Source organism: Schistocerca gregaria, chromosome X, assembly GCF_023897955.1.
Source record: "Schistocerca gregaria isolate iqSchGreg1 chromosome X, iqSchGreg1.2, whole genome shotgun sequence".
In the NCBI taxonomy this organism is placed as follows: domain Eukaryota; kingdom Metazoa; phylum Arthropoda; class Insecta; order Orthoptera; family Acrididae; genus Schistocerca; species Schistocerca gregaria.
Window position 1 is genome coordinate 42,180,149 of NC_064931.1, and position 16,332 is coordinate 42,196,480.

Here is a 16,332-nt window from a genome sequence, read left to right on the forward strand (position 1 = left end):
ATTCACGAATGTAAGCAAACCTTGCAAAACAATTTCAAAAAGCACTAAAGGAAAAATAATGATATTTCAGGGTGTATACACGGACAAGGAAAAAAATTCCTGGAATTTTCCTGGATCACCTAGTTAACAATACATTTTCTCTCAGGTGACAGTATACTTTCCATCAGAACTGCAAAACTTATCAATCCTTTGAATGGATATGGTTTTATACAGCAACGTAGAATTTCTCGGCACTTTAGAAAACTAAACTCCCGGGGGGAGGGGGGGGGGGGGGGTACACGTTTTGAAAAGATCTTTGATATGCAGCAACACATACGCTGCATATTTTTATATTTAGAAAGCATAAATTCGAATTCCAACAGCAAAAGTTAATGGTTTAAGTTACTATACACACTGTTGCTACAAGAAAAGCAAAGCTTTCGCATACAATATTTGTCTCGGAGATTAATAAGCTACAAGAGAAGGCAAGCTTTCACATATAATGTTGATCTGTTTAGGGCATGTTACACTTTAAGATACATCGCACAAATACACCAGTAAAACTTTTAATACCGATATAAATCTCTGACCTTCTGGGCTCAAAATTCTTCTAAGTGGCTCGTCACTAAAAAGTTGATTTGCCAGCCATGGTGGCTGAGTGGTGCTAGGCGCTTCAGTCCGGAACCACACTGCTGCTACGGTCGCAGTTTCGAATCCTGCCTCAGGCATGGATGTGTGTGATGTCCTTAGGTCAGTTAGGTTTAAGTAGTTCTAAGTTCTAGGGGACTGATGACCTCAAAAGTTAAGTCACATAGTGCTCAGAACCATTTGAACCAATTTTGAAAGAGCTGATTTTTAAATGAAAGCAAACGCTCTGTGATTTAAGAAATTCATCGTACATTCTCACACATGGTTCATCTTGCATAAAAGGAAATTTACTTTGGAAATAATTCTTTTGGACCCACAATTCGCAATATTTTCCCGCGACCTGTTAGAAAAAGATTCATTTCAGCAGTTGCCAGAGAGCGCCAGATAAAGAGGAGTCACCACACTTGCGCAGCTACGGTGAGGAAGCCTGAATTTTCAATAAACATTAAAAGATCTTACTCACATAATGTCATAAAAGAAACAAGACATCAGAGGATGCTCCAAGGGTGTCAGATTTCGTGAACCATACTAAAATGCATAGTTCACCTTAAAGCGCACATTCATATGTCCAGATTCCCAATGACGTAGACCTCGACCTGATATTAAGCTTTTCGGTATGGTTTTTGAGACTTAAATTTTCTTGGAGTAGCAGTACTGTATTATCTCATGTTTGGTTCTTTATTATGGCATAATGCCATATGTGCTAGAAGATGAAAACATGCACCTGAAATGCAGTGAACGTTTGAAACTACCCAATAGTGTGGAATTAAACACTTCGTTTCAAATAAATTTACTGCCTCAGCAGGAAAGCTTAATAAAAGCCAAATTTCTTTAGCAAACCAACAAAAATAACTTTATTGTTCTGCAAGGCGATTAATGCTTGACTGTCAGAATGGTGGAAATAAAATCAAATCTGAAACTAGTAACATATTTTAGCTTCCTGTAATTATGTGAATGTATTTTAATTCACTTGATATGTCACAGCTACAGAAATCCATCTTGTTTTCATTTAAATGATGACTACCTGAAAACCTCAGCTGCCGATAGGTGTTGTTGATATACCTCCATGTGGACAGCTGAAAATGTGTGCCCCGACCGGGACTCGAACCCGGGATCTCCTGCTTACATGGCAGACACATTATCCATCTGAGCCAGAGGACACAGACGAATAGCGCGACTGCAGGGACTTATCCCTTGCACGCTTCCCGTGAGACTCACATTCCCAACTGTCCACAATTCTACATATGTATTGTACCTTATAGACATTTGCCCAACCACTCATTACTCGCGCACACTTTGGCGATTCCTGTAAGAGTTTGGGAAACCTGTGTGCATTCGCACAGACGAAGGTCAATGGCTGGGTAGCCTTTAACTATATATACGAAGACAGTAACTTGTCCCTTCTGAAGTGCCTGCAGTCGCGCTATTCGTCTGTGTCCTCGGTGGCTCAGATGGATAGAGCATCTGCCATGTAAGCAGGAGATCCCAGGTTTTAGTCCCGGTCAGGGCACACATTTTCAGCTGTCCACATGAAGGTATATCAACAACACCTGTCGGCAGCTGAGGTTTTCAGTTAGTCATCATTTATTCCAGGGAAAAGCTGCACGGTCATCAACAGTAACTGTTCTTTCGAGAACAAGTTACTGTGTTCATATATTGTTTTCATTTGACGTGAGAGCAGTAAATGAAGAGGAAACAGAAAAATCACTAGATGTAAACATGGATCAGGTAGAGACTACTAACCCCCCCCCCCCCCCCCCCCCAAACTACAACTCAGACTGCTCTGTGCACCAGAACGTCAATTTTTTTTTTTTTTTTAAAGGCTTTTCAAAACTAAGTACATTTTGTAGCACACATCTTTTGGAAGAGTCTGATACATAAAACATATACCTTCGAAGAAATGTAAGACATATTATTTGGTCTTTAGTGTGCCAAAATGCAGTGCCACGCCTATTGAAACAACATTCTTATACCGTGCATCACTGTATTTCGCTCTGTGGATCTCAAATGTGTATATTTTGCAATGGATGCCATAAAACTATTTCAAGACAGTGGAAATTAAAATATCCTGTACTGCCTCTCCTGCTCCCAGTTTGACATCTATTTTTTTTTTTTTTTTTTTTTTAAATCGCAACTAGTGCTTGATGGGATTATTTGTAATGGGGGGAACAAGAACTCTTCAGAAAATCTGAACTCTTTATTGCCTATTAACTAATAATTTGCTCTTCTGTGTGACATAAAATTAAATATAGGATACCTAAAACCAGTAAAGACAAGAGACAGGCAAGACAGTACACATTTCTTCAAGCCTTAGGTCCTAGCGATTTTTCGCTCTAATCTTGCTGCAGCTTTACATGGCGAGCTTTGCATTCTGCGAAAGAATTATTACCTCATCAACATTCGTCAAACATTTTGCTACATGAAAAATAGAAATGTCGCCATCTACTCCTGAAAAAGCTGTTAATACAAATAGTATCTAAGACTGGTGTGGTTTCTCGATCTGATTATGTCTATTTTGTAACTGTGTGCTGGATTAAACAATATAGGCCTTTCCAATATTGCAGCAATTGTAACACACACCAAATAAGCCAGACTGTTTTGGCAATAATGATAATTTTTATAGTATGACAATATAATTCAGTACCAATACAAAATACCTATTTGGTCTACCACCATCAAAGAGCTTTATGTTAGGAAATAGTTTCACATTTCATTCATACGCTCCAGTTTTTCATGCACGAGACCGAAAAGTAGTAGAACAAAATTTTTGTCTAAATTTTGAATCGTCACATTCTTTCATAATTTGTGTGATGTCCCCGTTTCTTCTACTTCCTCGAACCTAACAATCTTGTCATCACTAATTCTGTAACTATTCCTACCACTGTCAAAACTCATACTCCTGTTAACTTCACTAATCCTGCCACAATCACCGGTTTAGTTATCCAGTGATAATTCTCCAGTTAGGAGTTATTACGTGTTCGTACAATGCATTTTCCGCGCTACTCCCAGAATGGAACTTAAGCGGCTGCTAGCTGGGGACTACAACTGGCCCTGTCTAGTGTAGCGATATGGCCAAAAATTTTGTCAGAATTTCACTTTCTAGGATACACTGAGAAGATAATACATAATCTTCCTTACCTGTAATTCCTGTTAGTCATTTATTTACACTCTGGTAGTCTGAATATATGGATTTCGCTAGTAATTATAACAACGCTGAACTTTTGCAAACCGAATCAACCACAGAAACAAGCAGCAGTTGGCATTCACTGGTTCGGCTTTATTCCGCTCAGCATGTATAGCCCTGTCCCGTTCTGTCTGCAGGAAAGTTCACTTCTACATGCGACAAGGATTCCCCTGGTAGAGACATCACGTAAACTATGCACGCATTCAAAAATCAACTTAGAATGTGTGCAAAAATGTCCAAAAACCAGCAGGGGTGCGTTTCAAAATCATATGAATAATTGATAGACCTGTGTGTGCTGGATGCTAGGTGCTTTGTGAAACAAGGTTTTTTTTCCCCCCCTGAAGAATATAGATTTGTCCCCTCCCTCCGAAATTGCCGCCCAGTTCAGATACCACGGTTTGCAGCCCCCATGTGGCGGGTTGTTGCTACTGCTGCTTACACAGCCAACAGCCACATTTCTGTAGCCAGAAGCAGGGAAAGGTATTACACATACGCAACTCAATTGCGTGTGTGCATGAGCCCACTCGTAACTGCTTAAATGAGTCTAATGTAAACAGTTGTGACGTCATGCTCATCAGATGCAATTTGTTGTTATGAAGAACTGCATAGTCTTCCTTGCTGTTGGCAGGCGCTTCTACATGCTCTGTGTTATTTTATATGGCACATTTCCTTTGCAATTTAAGTTTTATTTTTGTTTTTTTCTCTCGTTCATGTTTTAATGGTGTAGTATTATTCTGCAGCAGCGGGATACAGTAAATGTCCTTTGTTAGAGTATCGGTTCTCACCAGTCAAAATTAAAAAAATTTAAATGAAAACCATAACGAAAAATGCCCAGAATTCTAAGAAATTCCCAGGTTTTTCCCAGTTTTCTCCCGGATGAAAAAATTCCCAGGTTTTTCTCAGATTTCCCGGTTGTCCCGAGTCGTATACACTCTGTATTTAAATAATTTAAGTAACTAATGAACATAATAGATTTACTACTAGTTTTATGGTTGTGATTTTGAAGTAAAAATTGTTTTCCAGGTAATTTCAGAATGTAACAGAATCTTCTAGAACCATCTGAAGCCATTTAAATAATCCTGTGTTTTTTGCCTATCACACATAAAAGCTGTCAACAGGCAAACAAAGCGAGCAGTTCACTAAATTTGTCGACCAGTAGTTCCTGTAAACTTCATGTGCCGCATGGGAGAAGCAATTCAATAACAAAAACTTTTTGTCATTGATACCATCATTGACAAACTTGGAAAATGGACAATGAAAGCAATAGCACAAAGAGATCTCAATAAATTGCATCAAAGTATTGAAGAAATGGAGTGACGCACAGAGGCTGAACAACTGTGTTACGTGCTTCAATGTGGGTTTGCTGATAACTGATAAAGAGATTTTGCCAACAGAAGTCCATGAATATCACTGGAGGAATGGAGAAGTTCCAGTTTTCACAAGAGTGACATATTTCCAAATAAGATTTCAGGTGTTACAGTCATAAGTGGCAACAGAGGATATGACTCAGCACATGCATTCACAAGCACAAAAGTTCATCAGCATTTTTTATGGTGCCCCTAATCGCTGCAAAAATTACTGCTAACTGTTTGAATTCATGAAGTTGCTTATGGCAGTAGAGTGGGTACACATTGCTCCTGGTGACAGGAAGCAGCGTTGTGATGGCTTAGAAGGTCTTCTGAAGCTCCATGCCACAAAACAATTTTTACAGATCGAGTACAGCTGCAATTCAAAACACTGAGATTTTTACACGAATAGCTAAGTCATACACATCCAAAAGGGATGCTGAAGAATTCTGTCTACAGGAAACAGAAGAATATTGCCACCAGACTACCCTTGCGAAAGAGCTTCAGACAACAGGTATGACCAAAGGTAATGGTAGGGCTATATTCCAAGATTTTCCAGGAGTAAGAAAGAAGAAAGTTCATTTGTCTGACCACGACCTCACACATAGAAGAGGAGTATTTAGATTCACAGCCTATTAATAAGGCTGGCTGTTTGTATGAATGTAACACTTGAATTGTAGAAATATTACTAGAGTTTAATGAAATCTCTGAACTTCCATGCTAACACATGGACTAATTGCTGGTTATAATTTCCAGCTGCAAGACAGCACGACTACCACCAGAGTTTACTTCCAATTCCCAATCTTCAGATGACTGCAGGTAACTCAGACCCTATTGATGCAATGGGATGGTATCACTTTCTATCAAAGGAAGATACCGAACCAGTTGAACACCCATTTAGTTCAATGAATTGCTAATTTCATGTGTTACTGTTCGGGATTTATACACTGCATAAATTTTGGAAGATTTTAGAACGTCTGAAAGCTATGTGTATTAGATACCTTTAAAACTTAAAATTTTATCTAAATTAAGACTGTATTTTGCTTTCCTGACGCCAATATGTAAGAATATGGTAACTGGACTAGTTTAAGGTATGGCAAAACTTTTAATTGTTTAAAACACCCCTTAAACTGAAAAGTGGAATTTCCAGGTTTTGAAGACTGTAGTACTGTATGAGACTAACAAACTTTGTACGAAACGTTTTAATTACTTGCCTGAAGTGCCATCTTCAGCAATCTGCATCTCAAGCCAGGAATTTGGTTGGTCATATCAAAGAACGAACTGTGGGTTTATTAAGTTTTCTTTAATTTTTTAACCACAGTTAAATTCAATAACATCTGAGTCTAAGAAGGTAACATTATGTATCACTGTCAGAAATGCTATGTACAATTCCACAATCATAATAAAACTCAACAAACATAGCCAACGAAACTGATATGATTTTTTTTTCCCTTTTTCCTCTGGTGAACAACCTTGAAAAGGCTTCAAAAAAACATGGTACATCATCCAGTACTACTTGAAAAGATACTACAAAATGGTAAAGAAGGTACTGCTCACAGCTGACTCTACAGACACATAAATGGACAGATGATATTAGCTGAAGATTGTAACTATACAGTACCCACTCTGGTTAGGTTGTATGCTCACAACCAAGTATACTACGAAAAATGTATGGTGTTCTTCAGGAATCAACATTTGGTTTTATATTGTTCATACTTATTTATAAATGATCACCAAAACCACATTTCTTTGTGTGTTGATGATGTAGACGTTATTGTAAAATGGCAGGAATGGTATAGTACAAGATAAACAGTAACGGAAATGATTTCTTGGTTCAAATCTTGCCTTTATACAGATAGGTTGCTCATTATGGTTAGCCAAATATCCACTCAAGATAAATGTCAGTTCAGCAAATAACAAGCATTAACAGTATAGTCACAGAAACAAAGTTTCCTGGACTGTACACCACTAACAAACATACAAAACTCATACTAAAAAAAGTGGCAGCTAAATCTCAGCAGAGTTTGCTTTATGCTACAGGCAATTAGATTTGTAGGCCTACAGGCTGAAGATGCGAATGTACCACATACTCTTAAATCAATGATGTGTTGCAATGAGTCCCAAAACCAGATTTAAAAACATATAACTACTACTATTAAACAGAAGACTGAACATTGCAGGTTACTTTTCAGGTAACACAAATTTACCAATCATTGTCTAATTTGCTTCATAAGACAAAAATTCAGACACACTGCTTAGAAAAAAATGGGCTCTGAATACAGGCTGTAAAAGTTGTGTGGAGATGGTGTTAAGTATATAGACACACAACTCTATAATAGTCTTCCACAAGGGAAAATCTCAAGCAACTGAAATGTCAGGTTTCAATCCCACTTAAAATTCTTACTAAATATTTTGTTATAATATGTTCATCCTCAACCCCTTGCTGTACTTTGGTGAGTCCAACTAGGGGAAACAAATGCAGACCAAATGTAAGCATCACGAGTCGCAGTCATGGGAATGAAAGTCGGGCCAAACTCTCTTTTCCTTGTGTTGGATATGGCTCTACTCAACACATATATTATCCAAAAAAAATACACTGCCAAAAAAAAGGAAACATGTTGATTACATCTACATCTACACCTACATACATACTCCACAATCCACTATACGATGCGTGGCGGAGGGTACCTCGTACCACAACTAGCATCTTCTCTCCCTGTTCCAGTCCCAAACAGAACGAAAGAAAAATGACTACCTATATGCCTCTGTATGAGCCCTAATCTCTCTTATCTTATCTTTGTGGTCTTTCCACGAAATATAAGTTGGCGGCAGTAAAATTATACTGCAGTCAGCCTCAAATGCTGGTTCTCTAAATTTCCTCAGTAGCGATTCACGAAAAGAATGCCTCCTTTCCTCCAGAGACTGCCACCCGAGTTCCTGAAGCATTTCCGTAACACTCGCATGATGATCAAACCTACCAGTAACAAATCTAGCAGACCACCTCTGAATTGCTTCTATTTCTTCCCTCAATCCGACCTGATAGGGATCCGAAATGCTCGAGCAGTACTCAAGAATAGGTCATATTAGTGTTTTATAAGCTGTCTCCTTTACAAATGAACCACATCTTCCCAAAATTCTACCAATGAACCGAAGACGACTATCCGCCTTCCCCACAACTGCCATTACACGCTTGTCCCACTTCATATCGCTCTGCAATGTTACGCCCAAATATTTAATTGATGTGACTGTGTCAAGCGAAACACTACTAATGGAGTATTCAAATATTACAGGATTCTTTTTCCTATTCATCTGCATTAATTTACATTTATCTATATTTAGAGTTAGATGCCATTCTTTACAACAATCACAAATCCTGTCCAAGTCATATTGTATCCTCCTACAGTCACTCAACGACTACACCTTCCCGTACACCACAGCATCATCAGCAAACAGCTGCACATTGCTGTCCACCCAATCCAAAAGATCATTTATGTAGATAGAAAACAACAGCGGATCTACCACACTTCCCTGGGGCACTCCAGAAGATACCGTCACCTCCGATGAACACTCACCATCGAGGACAACATACTGGGTTCTATTACTTAAGAAGTCTTCGAGTCACTCACATATTTGGGAACCAATCCCATATGCTTGTACCTTAGTTACGAGTCTGCAGTGGGGCACCAAATCAAATGCTTTGCGGAAGTCAAGGAATATGGCATCCGTCTGATAACTTCAACCATGGTTCGCAAGATATCGTTTGAAAAAAGGGCAAGTTGCGTTTTGCAGAAGTGATGCTTTCTAAAGCTGTGCTGATGCATGGACAGCAACTTCTCTGTCTCAAGGAAATTCATTATATTCGAACCGAGAATATGTTTGAGAATCCTGCAACAAACCAATGTTAGCGATATTGGTCTGTAATTTTGAGGATCCGTCCTTCTACCCTTCTTATATACAGGTGTCACCTGCGCTTTTTTCCAGTCGCTCGAGACTTTACATTGGGCAAGAGATTCGCGATAAATGCAAGCTAAGTACGGAGCCAATGCAGTAGAGTAGTCTCTGTAAAACCGAATTCGAATCCCATCAGGACCTGGCAATTTATTTATTTTCAACCCATTCAGCTGCTTCACAACCACAGGGATGTACTGTCCTCCATACAGGAATCTGTACGAGACTCATACGGTGGTATGTTTGTATGATCCTCCTGCGTAAAAGATTTCTAAAATGCTAAATTTAAAATTTCAGCTTTCATTTTGCTGTCTTCCGTTGCCAGGACAGACTGATCAGTGAGTGACTGGATGGAAGCCTTCGACCCGCTTACCGATTTTACGTAAGACCAGAATTTCTTTGGGTTTTTAGCAAGATCTTTGGCTAAGGTATGACGGTGGTAGTGGTTGTATGCTTCAGGCATCGCTCTTTTTACAGCAGCATGAATCTCTAGTAACTTTTGCCTGTCCTTATTCTCCAATCTTTCTTGTACCATGAGTGCAACTGTCGTTGCTTCCTGAGCATTGTCCGAATTGCGCTGTTAAACCACGGTGGGTCTTTTCAGTCCGTAACCCACTTTTTCGGCACATACTTCTCCAATGTGTGAATTACAATGTGTTTAAAATTTGCCCATAATTCTTCCATGTCCATCGTACTGGAAGTAAATGAAGTCGATTCATTTACTAAGTGGGATGCTAACAACTGCTTATCTGCTCTTTCTAGTAAGAATACTCTCCTAGACTTCTTAACCGACTTTTTAACTTTCGTAACCATAGTCGTAATGACATCATGATCACTAATCCCTGTCTCAACACTGACACCATCGATGAGGTCTGGTCTGTTCGTGGCTACCAGATGTAAAATATTTCCATTACGTGTTGGCTGTCAATTTAGCTGCTCAAGACAGTCTTCGGATAATGTGTTCAAAAGTAATTCACAGGAGAGCTTGTCTGTATCACCTGTAATGAATCCATAGTCATCCCAGTCTATACTAAGTAGGTTGAAACATGATCCGGGTACTTCTGCGATACAGAGTGTAGACTCCCTTTGAATGATTCTAGAACCGTCACAGTGGAACCTGCTAGCTGGTAATAACACCCAACAATTAACTTTATTTCTCCTAGCCCTGTTAAACGTGTCCAGATAACTTCACAATCTCACTCTACTCCGACCTCAATAGACACAATATTTTTGTCAACTGCAATGAAGACACCACCTCCTACGGTGTCTAATCTGTATTACCGAATAAATATAGCAGAGGTAATTTTAAAGATGTCCAATTTTGACTATAAAAAGTGTGCAAAATCATTACTATGTGAAACACCTCTTTGTCTCCAAGCTGAAAGTTAGCAGAAAAAAACAAAGTAGAGCGCAATACAATATGGAATTGCGTGTAGTGAAAAGTGGCATTACATCTACCATGATACTTTTGAACCACCATGTCATACATGACTACTAAATTTCCTAATATAAATTCATTCAAGGTGAGCATTTTTTCTTGTAATTACATTTTTTGTTGACAATATCTATGTTTAGGCATCATGTTATTACATTGCTTCTCAAGAAATCACACCTGTAGATGCCTATGAACTTTATGATCTCCATTAAAGTATTGTTTATGTGCAAAAATTTGTAATTATACATTGAAGTATTGTTTGAAATATTGTATTACAAATATACATATAAAAAGGAACAAGAGTTGCATTAGTGCTAATGGCAACAAGAGCAGTACCATTGGACACTAATAAATGTGTAGCTACACAACAGGTATCCACATATTGGCTTGGACGGCAATTGTCTTGCACATCACACTGGCCTGTTTCACATGCACCATCTCCAATCGCTTGGGCATGGACTGCATTGAACTAAATTGTGCAGCAAGGGGTTAATTATGCACATATTCAATCAAAATGAATATTGACTGACTCCACACATTAAATGAAAACTGGTTCAGTACAGTTAACACGAAATTTGCAGACCGGCAAATATTGGAGCAGTTGGAGCCCACATCTGCCACTGAAAATGTTTTGCAGTTTAAAACCTAGTCTCTAAACCTCTGTTTTAAAGAGAATTCAACAGAAAAAGAATGAGTAGCTTTGAGAGATTAACTAATAAAGGCACCTGAAGTAAAACTAGATAAGAAGAGAAGGTGCAGAAAAAAATCCTGAAATATGGTGATGTCTTAAACTTAACTGATGAAACAGAAAAATGAGGGCAAAAATGCAGGAAATGATATAGGAAAAATGACATACACACATCTGAAAAATGAATTTGACTGGAAGTGCAAACTAGAAATGCAGGAATGACTAAAGCAGCAATGCAAAGCCGTAGAAGTATATATGCCTAAAGTGAAGGTAGAGCCTGCTTACATGAAAATTAAAGATGAATCTTTATTATAATATTATGAAAGGAGAAGAGGAAACGGATGACGACAAGATGAGTTACACAATACTGGGAGAAGTATTTGACAAAGCGCCGACAGGTCTATCAGTAAGATGAAACGAAGCACCTGGAATAAACAATATTCCTTCAGAATTATTAAGATCAGCGGGAGAATGAACCATGAGAAAACTATTTCACCTGGTAAGCAGCTATAAGAGGCAGGTGAAATATCCTCAGACTTAAATAAGAATGTAATAATCCGAATATCCTAGAAGGCAGGTGCTGCCTCGTACCAGTATTACTGAATCATCAGTTTAGTAGTTACAGAACTTTTCAAAAAAGGCACATGCATTATTTAATGAAGAATGGAATGACTTGCAGAAGCTGACCAGGGATAAAATGAGTTTGAGTTCTGGACGAACGCAGGATCAGGATCACACGAAACTTCGTAAGTAATACAACCCAGAACCCAGTATACTGTCCTTGACAGTGAGTGTTCATCAGGGACAAGGGTATCGTCAGCGGTGCCCCAAGAAAATGTGATACAACTGCTCTTATGTGATATGTGACATAAATGATATGGTGGACAGGGTGGGAGGAAATCTGCAGCGGCTTGCTGATGATACTGTGGTGTACAGGAATGTGTTGAAGTTCAATGACTGTTGGAGCACACAAGATGACTTGTGCGGACGAGCAGGAAAAATTAAACTCGTAATATTCGACTACAGCATTAGTAGTGTGCTGCTTGAGGCAGTTGTATTATTTAAATATCTGGTTGTAACATTGCAAAGTGATATGAAATGGAACAAGCATGTGAGGAAGCAATTCAGAGGCGGGCTGCTACATTTATTACCAGTAGATTTGAAAAACAAGCAAGTATTACGGAGATGCTTCGGGAACTAAATAGGAATCCCTCATGAGAAGGCAACATCTTTTCTCTAGAAACATTACTGAGAAAATTGAAAGAATCGACATTTGAAGCTGACTAGAATGGTTATACTGCTACTAACATACATTTCATGTAAGGACCACAAGGACAACACACGAGAAATTAGGACTCATACAGAGACACATATACATTAGTTTTTGCCTTGTTCTATTTGTGAGTGAAATAGGAAAGGAAATGGCTAATGGTGGTACAGGTTACCCGCTACCACACACCATATGGTGGCTTGCAAGAATGCAAGCCCACACCTACAGTATTTGTAAATTTAGAAAAAAATTCTACAGTGTTGATTTGAAAACACTTTTTAGATTTCTAAACTTATGAGAGACAAAATACTGGAAGCAAAAGGTTAATTACAACTAGTTAAAAAAAAACAGGTTGCAGTTATGAACATTGAAGGACATACAGAGAAGCAGCAGTTGAGAAGTGAGACAAGTGTATTAAGTGAGCAGTAAGGCAAGCCATGAAGAAATTTAGAAAAGGGATTAAAGTTCACGGAGAAGAAATAAAAATGCCAAGGTTTCTAGAGCGAATCTTTAACTATCCATTGGAGTATGTGCTGAAATTCAGCACACAGTTCAAGCTGACAGAAACCTTCAAAATATTGCATATTTGCTGCAGATCAAAAGATTCATCCTGGAAACAAATTTCCTTGTTGTAGATTAGGTACCTCTCCAGGTCTGAGTCTCAATTCAGCACAGAGTTTTAATGCAAGGAACTGTCAGTTTAAGGTTTTCCAATAACTATGTTATTCTGTCAGAGATAGCAAAAGACTTGGGACGATGAGTTGCACAGATTGGACAGCATCTTGGAGGGACGGATAGGGGGCAAGGAAGGGGAGGGGGGAAGTAATTACAAGATAAACATAAATGACAGTAAAACAATTATAGCAGAGTGTAGTCTAGCTATGACAGATGATGCTGAGGGAATTGGATTAAAAAAAATAGAGATGGTGTAATAAGTACACAGGTTCTGCTATTTAGGTGCAAAATAACTGATGGCGTCAGAAACAAAGAGGATTTAAAATGCCTGACATATAAACATGAAACTTAAATAGAAATTTGCGTATTTGGGAACTTTTTCTAAAAGGTATTTGTTTGAAGTGTAGCCTCACATCCAAATGAAACATGGATGACAAACAGTACTAATTCAGAGAACCTACATTTGAAGAATGTTGTGAGACCATTATGCTGCCATAATCATGTACAGGATGATTCACGAAGATATGCAAACACGCCACTCTCACAAACTAAATTCAGTGCTGTCATGACGTCACACACAACAACAGCCTTCTGTCACGGGTGGGATCGGACGGTTGGTCGACCCTTAGTGTCTACTTGGGTAAACTAAATATAATTAGTGATCAACAGTTTGGGTTTAGGAAAGGTAAATCCACAACAGACGCAATGTACTCCCTCGTAAAAATAGTTTTAGAAGTGTTCAAGGCTAGGGACTATGTCCAGGCTACATTTTGTGACCTGAGCAGAGCCTCTGACTGTGTAGAGTATGACACTGTGCTGAATAAGCTAGTTTACTATGGTTTTGATGACAACAGTATAAATATGTTCAGATCTTTTCTAGAGAACTGTCAACAAGTTGTGTGCATTGGTAGGGAGAAATCAGATTTGGTTAATGTTACGTACAGTGTGCCTCAAGGGTTGGTGCTTGGACCTTTTTCTGTTAATACGAATGATTAATGACCTGCCCTCACTCATAAAATTCTCACACAATATTGTATGCTGATGACACAACTTTTCTACATAAAAGCTCTGATCTAAGTACACTGAAAACACTGACAGAAAATACCCTTGCTCAGTACTTATTATGGTTCAAAGCTAATTGCTTCTTACTAAATGAAAACAAAAGCCAGACACTTTACTTTAGCCTCAAAGAGATTCCTAACTACCAAGAATTAGAAACTGTAAAATTTTTAGGTGTTACTATTGAAAATAAATTGGCATGGGAACCACATATTAAAAATATATTGGCTAGGCTTTCAAGAGTTATTTATCTAATTAGAAATATAAAAATACATGTTCCCTATGACTAGATGTGAGATCAGCATATTTTGCCTTCTTCCAAAGCATCATCTCTTATGGAATCTCACTGTGGGGTAGTAGCTGTCATGTAAATGACATTTTACTTTTACAAAAGATCACTGCAAGCTTTAACACTACTGTAACAATTTATGGACTAATAAAAGCATTTCAGCAACACCCAAAATTTATTACAGGTCATAAAAAAGGAAGCATCCCAAAACTAACGAAATCGTTTTTGCTTTACCATTTCTTATGCGAAGACAATGCAATTATATTACCAAACTAAAGATTTATTAAGGCTCTTTATGGTTAAGGAACTGTATTGACCTGAAAGAACCGGAATGAATGCATGCTTTGCATAGACATAAAACAGTAATATCACAATAAGAACTAACAAAATGAAAAATAACTACTGCAATACGACTTTCGCTAACTTACTTTCTTTTTACGTTAGCTCAATAGTTCATTATGTATCTATCATAAATTTTTAAAAATAGGATCGGAAGTAATAACATGAGAATGTTCTTCACTCTCATACGAAACAAACTGCATTATCATTCGAGATCTGGCGTTTTACTCATGACTGTGGTGTCACGCATATCACTGTTTCATTATCTACTTGTTAAAACATATACCTACGACATAAATATGAAGTGACATACAAAACTACGAAATTACGCGACCTGACTAAGAGACTGTCACTGGTATTTAATATGCAGGCTATTTCATGCGTCAACATTCACCTGAAAGATTGTCCGCCACCTAACGTGTACTGCAGATTCAAATCTCTTCTCTTGCAGAATAGTCGGTACCATGGCTCTTCAAGGAGGTTTATCATAATTATTTTCTAAAGGAGAATCAAAACAATGACATAAACAATACACAAAGCAACAAGATAACACGCTTCAATTCCGCGCGAATTCGTCATTTGTTTTTACTTATCGATAACCAAAGCTAATAAAGTACATTGGCAGATATGAAACTTTCCGATTTTTCTGTTCAGCTCAGTTGTTCATATCCAAACTGTGCTCAATATAATACATAAATTTGGAGAGGAATGGCAGAATTCACATCGAACAATCGCTCACAAAATCCAAAGAAATTGTCATAGAGTTTAAAGCCTGTTAGTGACACTACAATGAGCACAATTAGCATCAAGAATCTCACGGACGAGAAGCCTCAGAGCTCGACGGAATTCTTATCAGATTCCATAGTGAATATGCGACTGACTTAGCACCTCTTTTAACCACAATCCTTCGAACAGAAAGCTATGGATAGAGTTTGGTAGAAAGCTAGGGTCACATCGATCTACTAGAGGGGGAGGCAGAAGTGAGCCACTAAATTACCGTCCAACATACTTGACATACCCTCTTTATATAATCGTAGAATGTATTTTGAGTTCAAATATAATAAGCTTTCTGGAACAGAATAACCACCGTCATGTCAACTTCCATGGATTCTGAAAACATTGACTATGCGAAGCCCAACTCGCATTTTTCTCACATAATCTGGTACATGAAGTACACTTCCCTAAAAAACCGTAACCGGGCCTGCATACGTTCAGTATTTATTGTAAATACTAGTTTGTCATCTCTTCAATATACTGAAGCGACCTCACACCATCAATAGTTAGTTGACAATGCGGTTTTAAAAGACTAAGATATCGCAACACCCAAAAGCAAGTGTGTCTTGCAATTATATTAGCTATAGCTTGCAAATAACAGAAGATAGCGTGAAATAGGAAATGGGTCTCAGAATGGTTGAAATTAAGCAGCGATTAGGCACATGTTAATGTACTGACTATCTGAACCAAGCACCCGA

The 16,332-nt window shown here is 38.2% G+C and overlaps 1 protein-coding gene across 1 annotated transcript in view; it reads right to left on the reverse strand.

The window, feature by feature from the left end:
• The window catches only part of LOC126298496 (N-glycosylase/DNA lyase-like), a 64,107-nt gene extending 48,650 nt beyond the window's left edge, over positions 1 to 15,457 (reverse strand). The window contains exon 1 of the mRNA XM_049989833.1: positions 15,255 to 15,457. Within this exon, the coding sequence (XP_049845790.1) occupies positions 15,255 to 15,349 (95 nt within the window). The 5' untranslated portion in view covers positions 15,350 to 15,457. The remainder of the gene's footprint in view (positions 1 to 15,254) is intronic.
• Between the last annotated feature and the right edge of the window lie 875 nt (positions 15,458 to 16,332).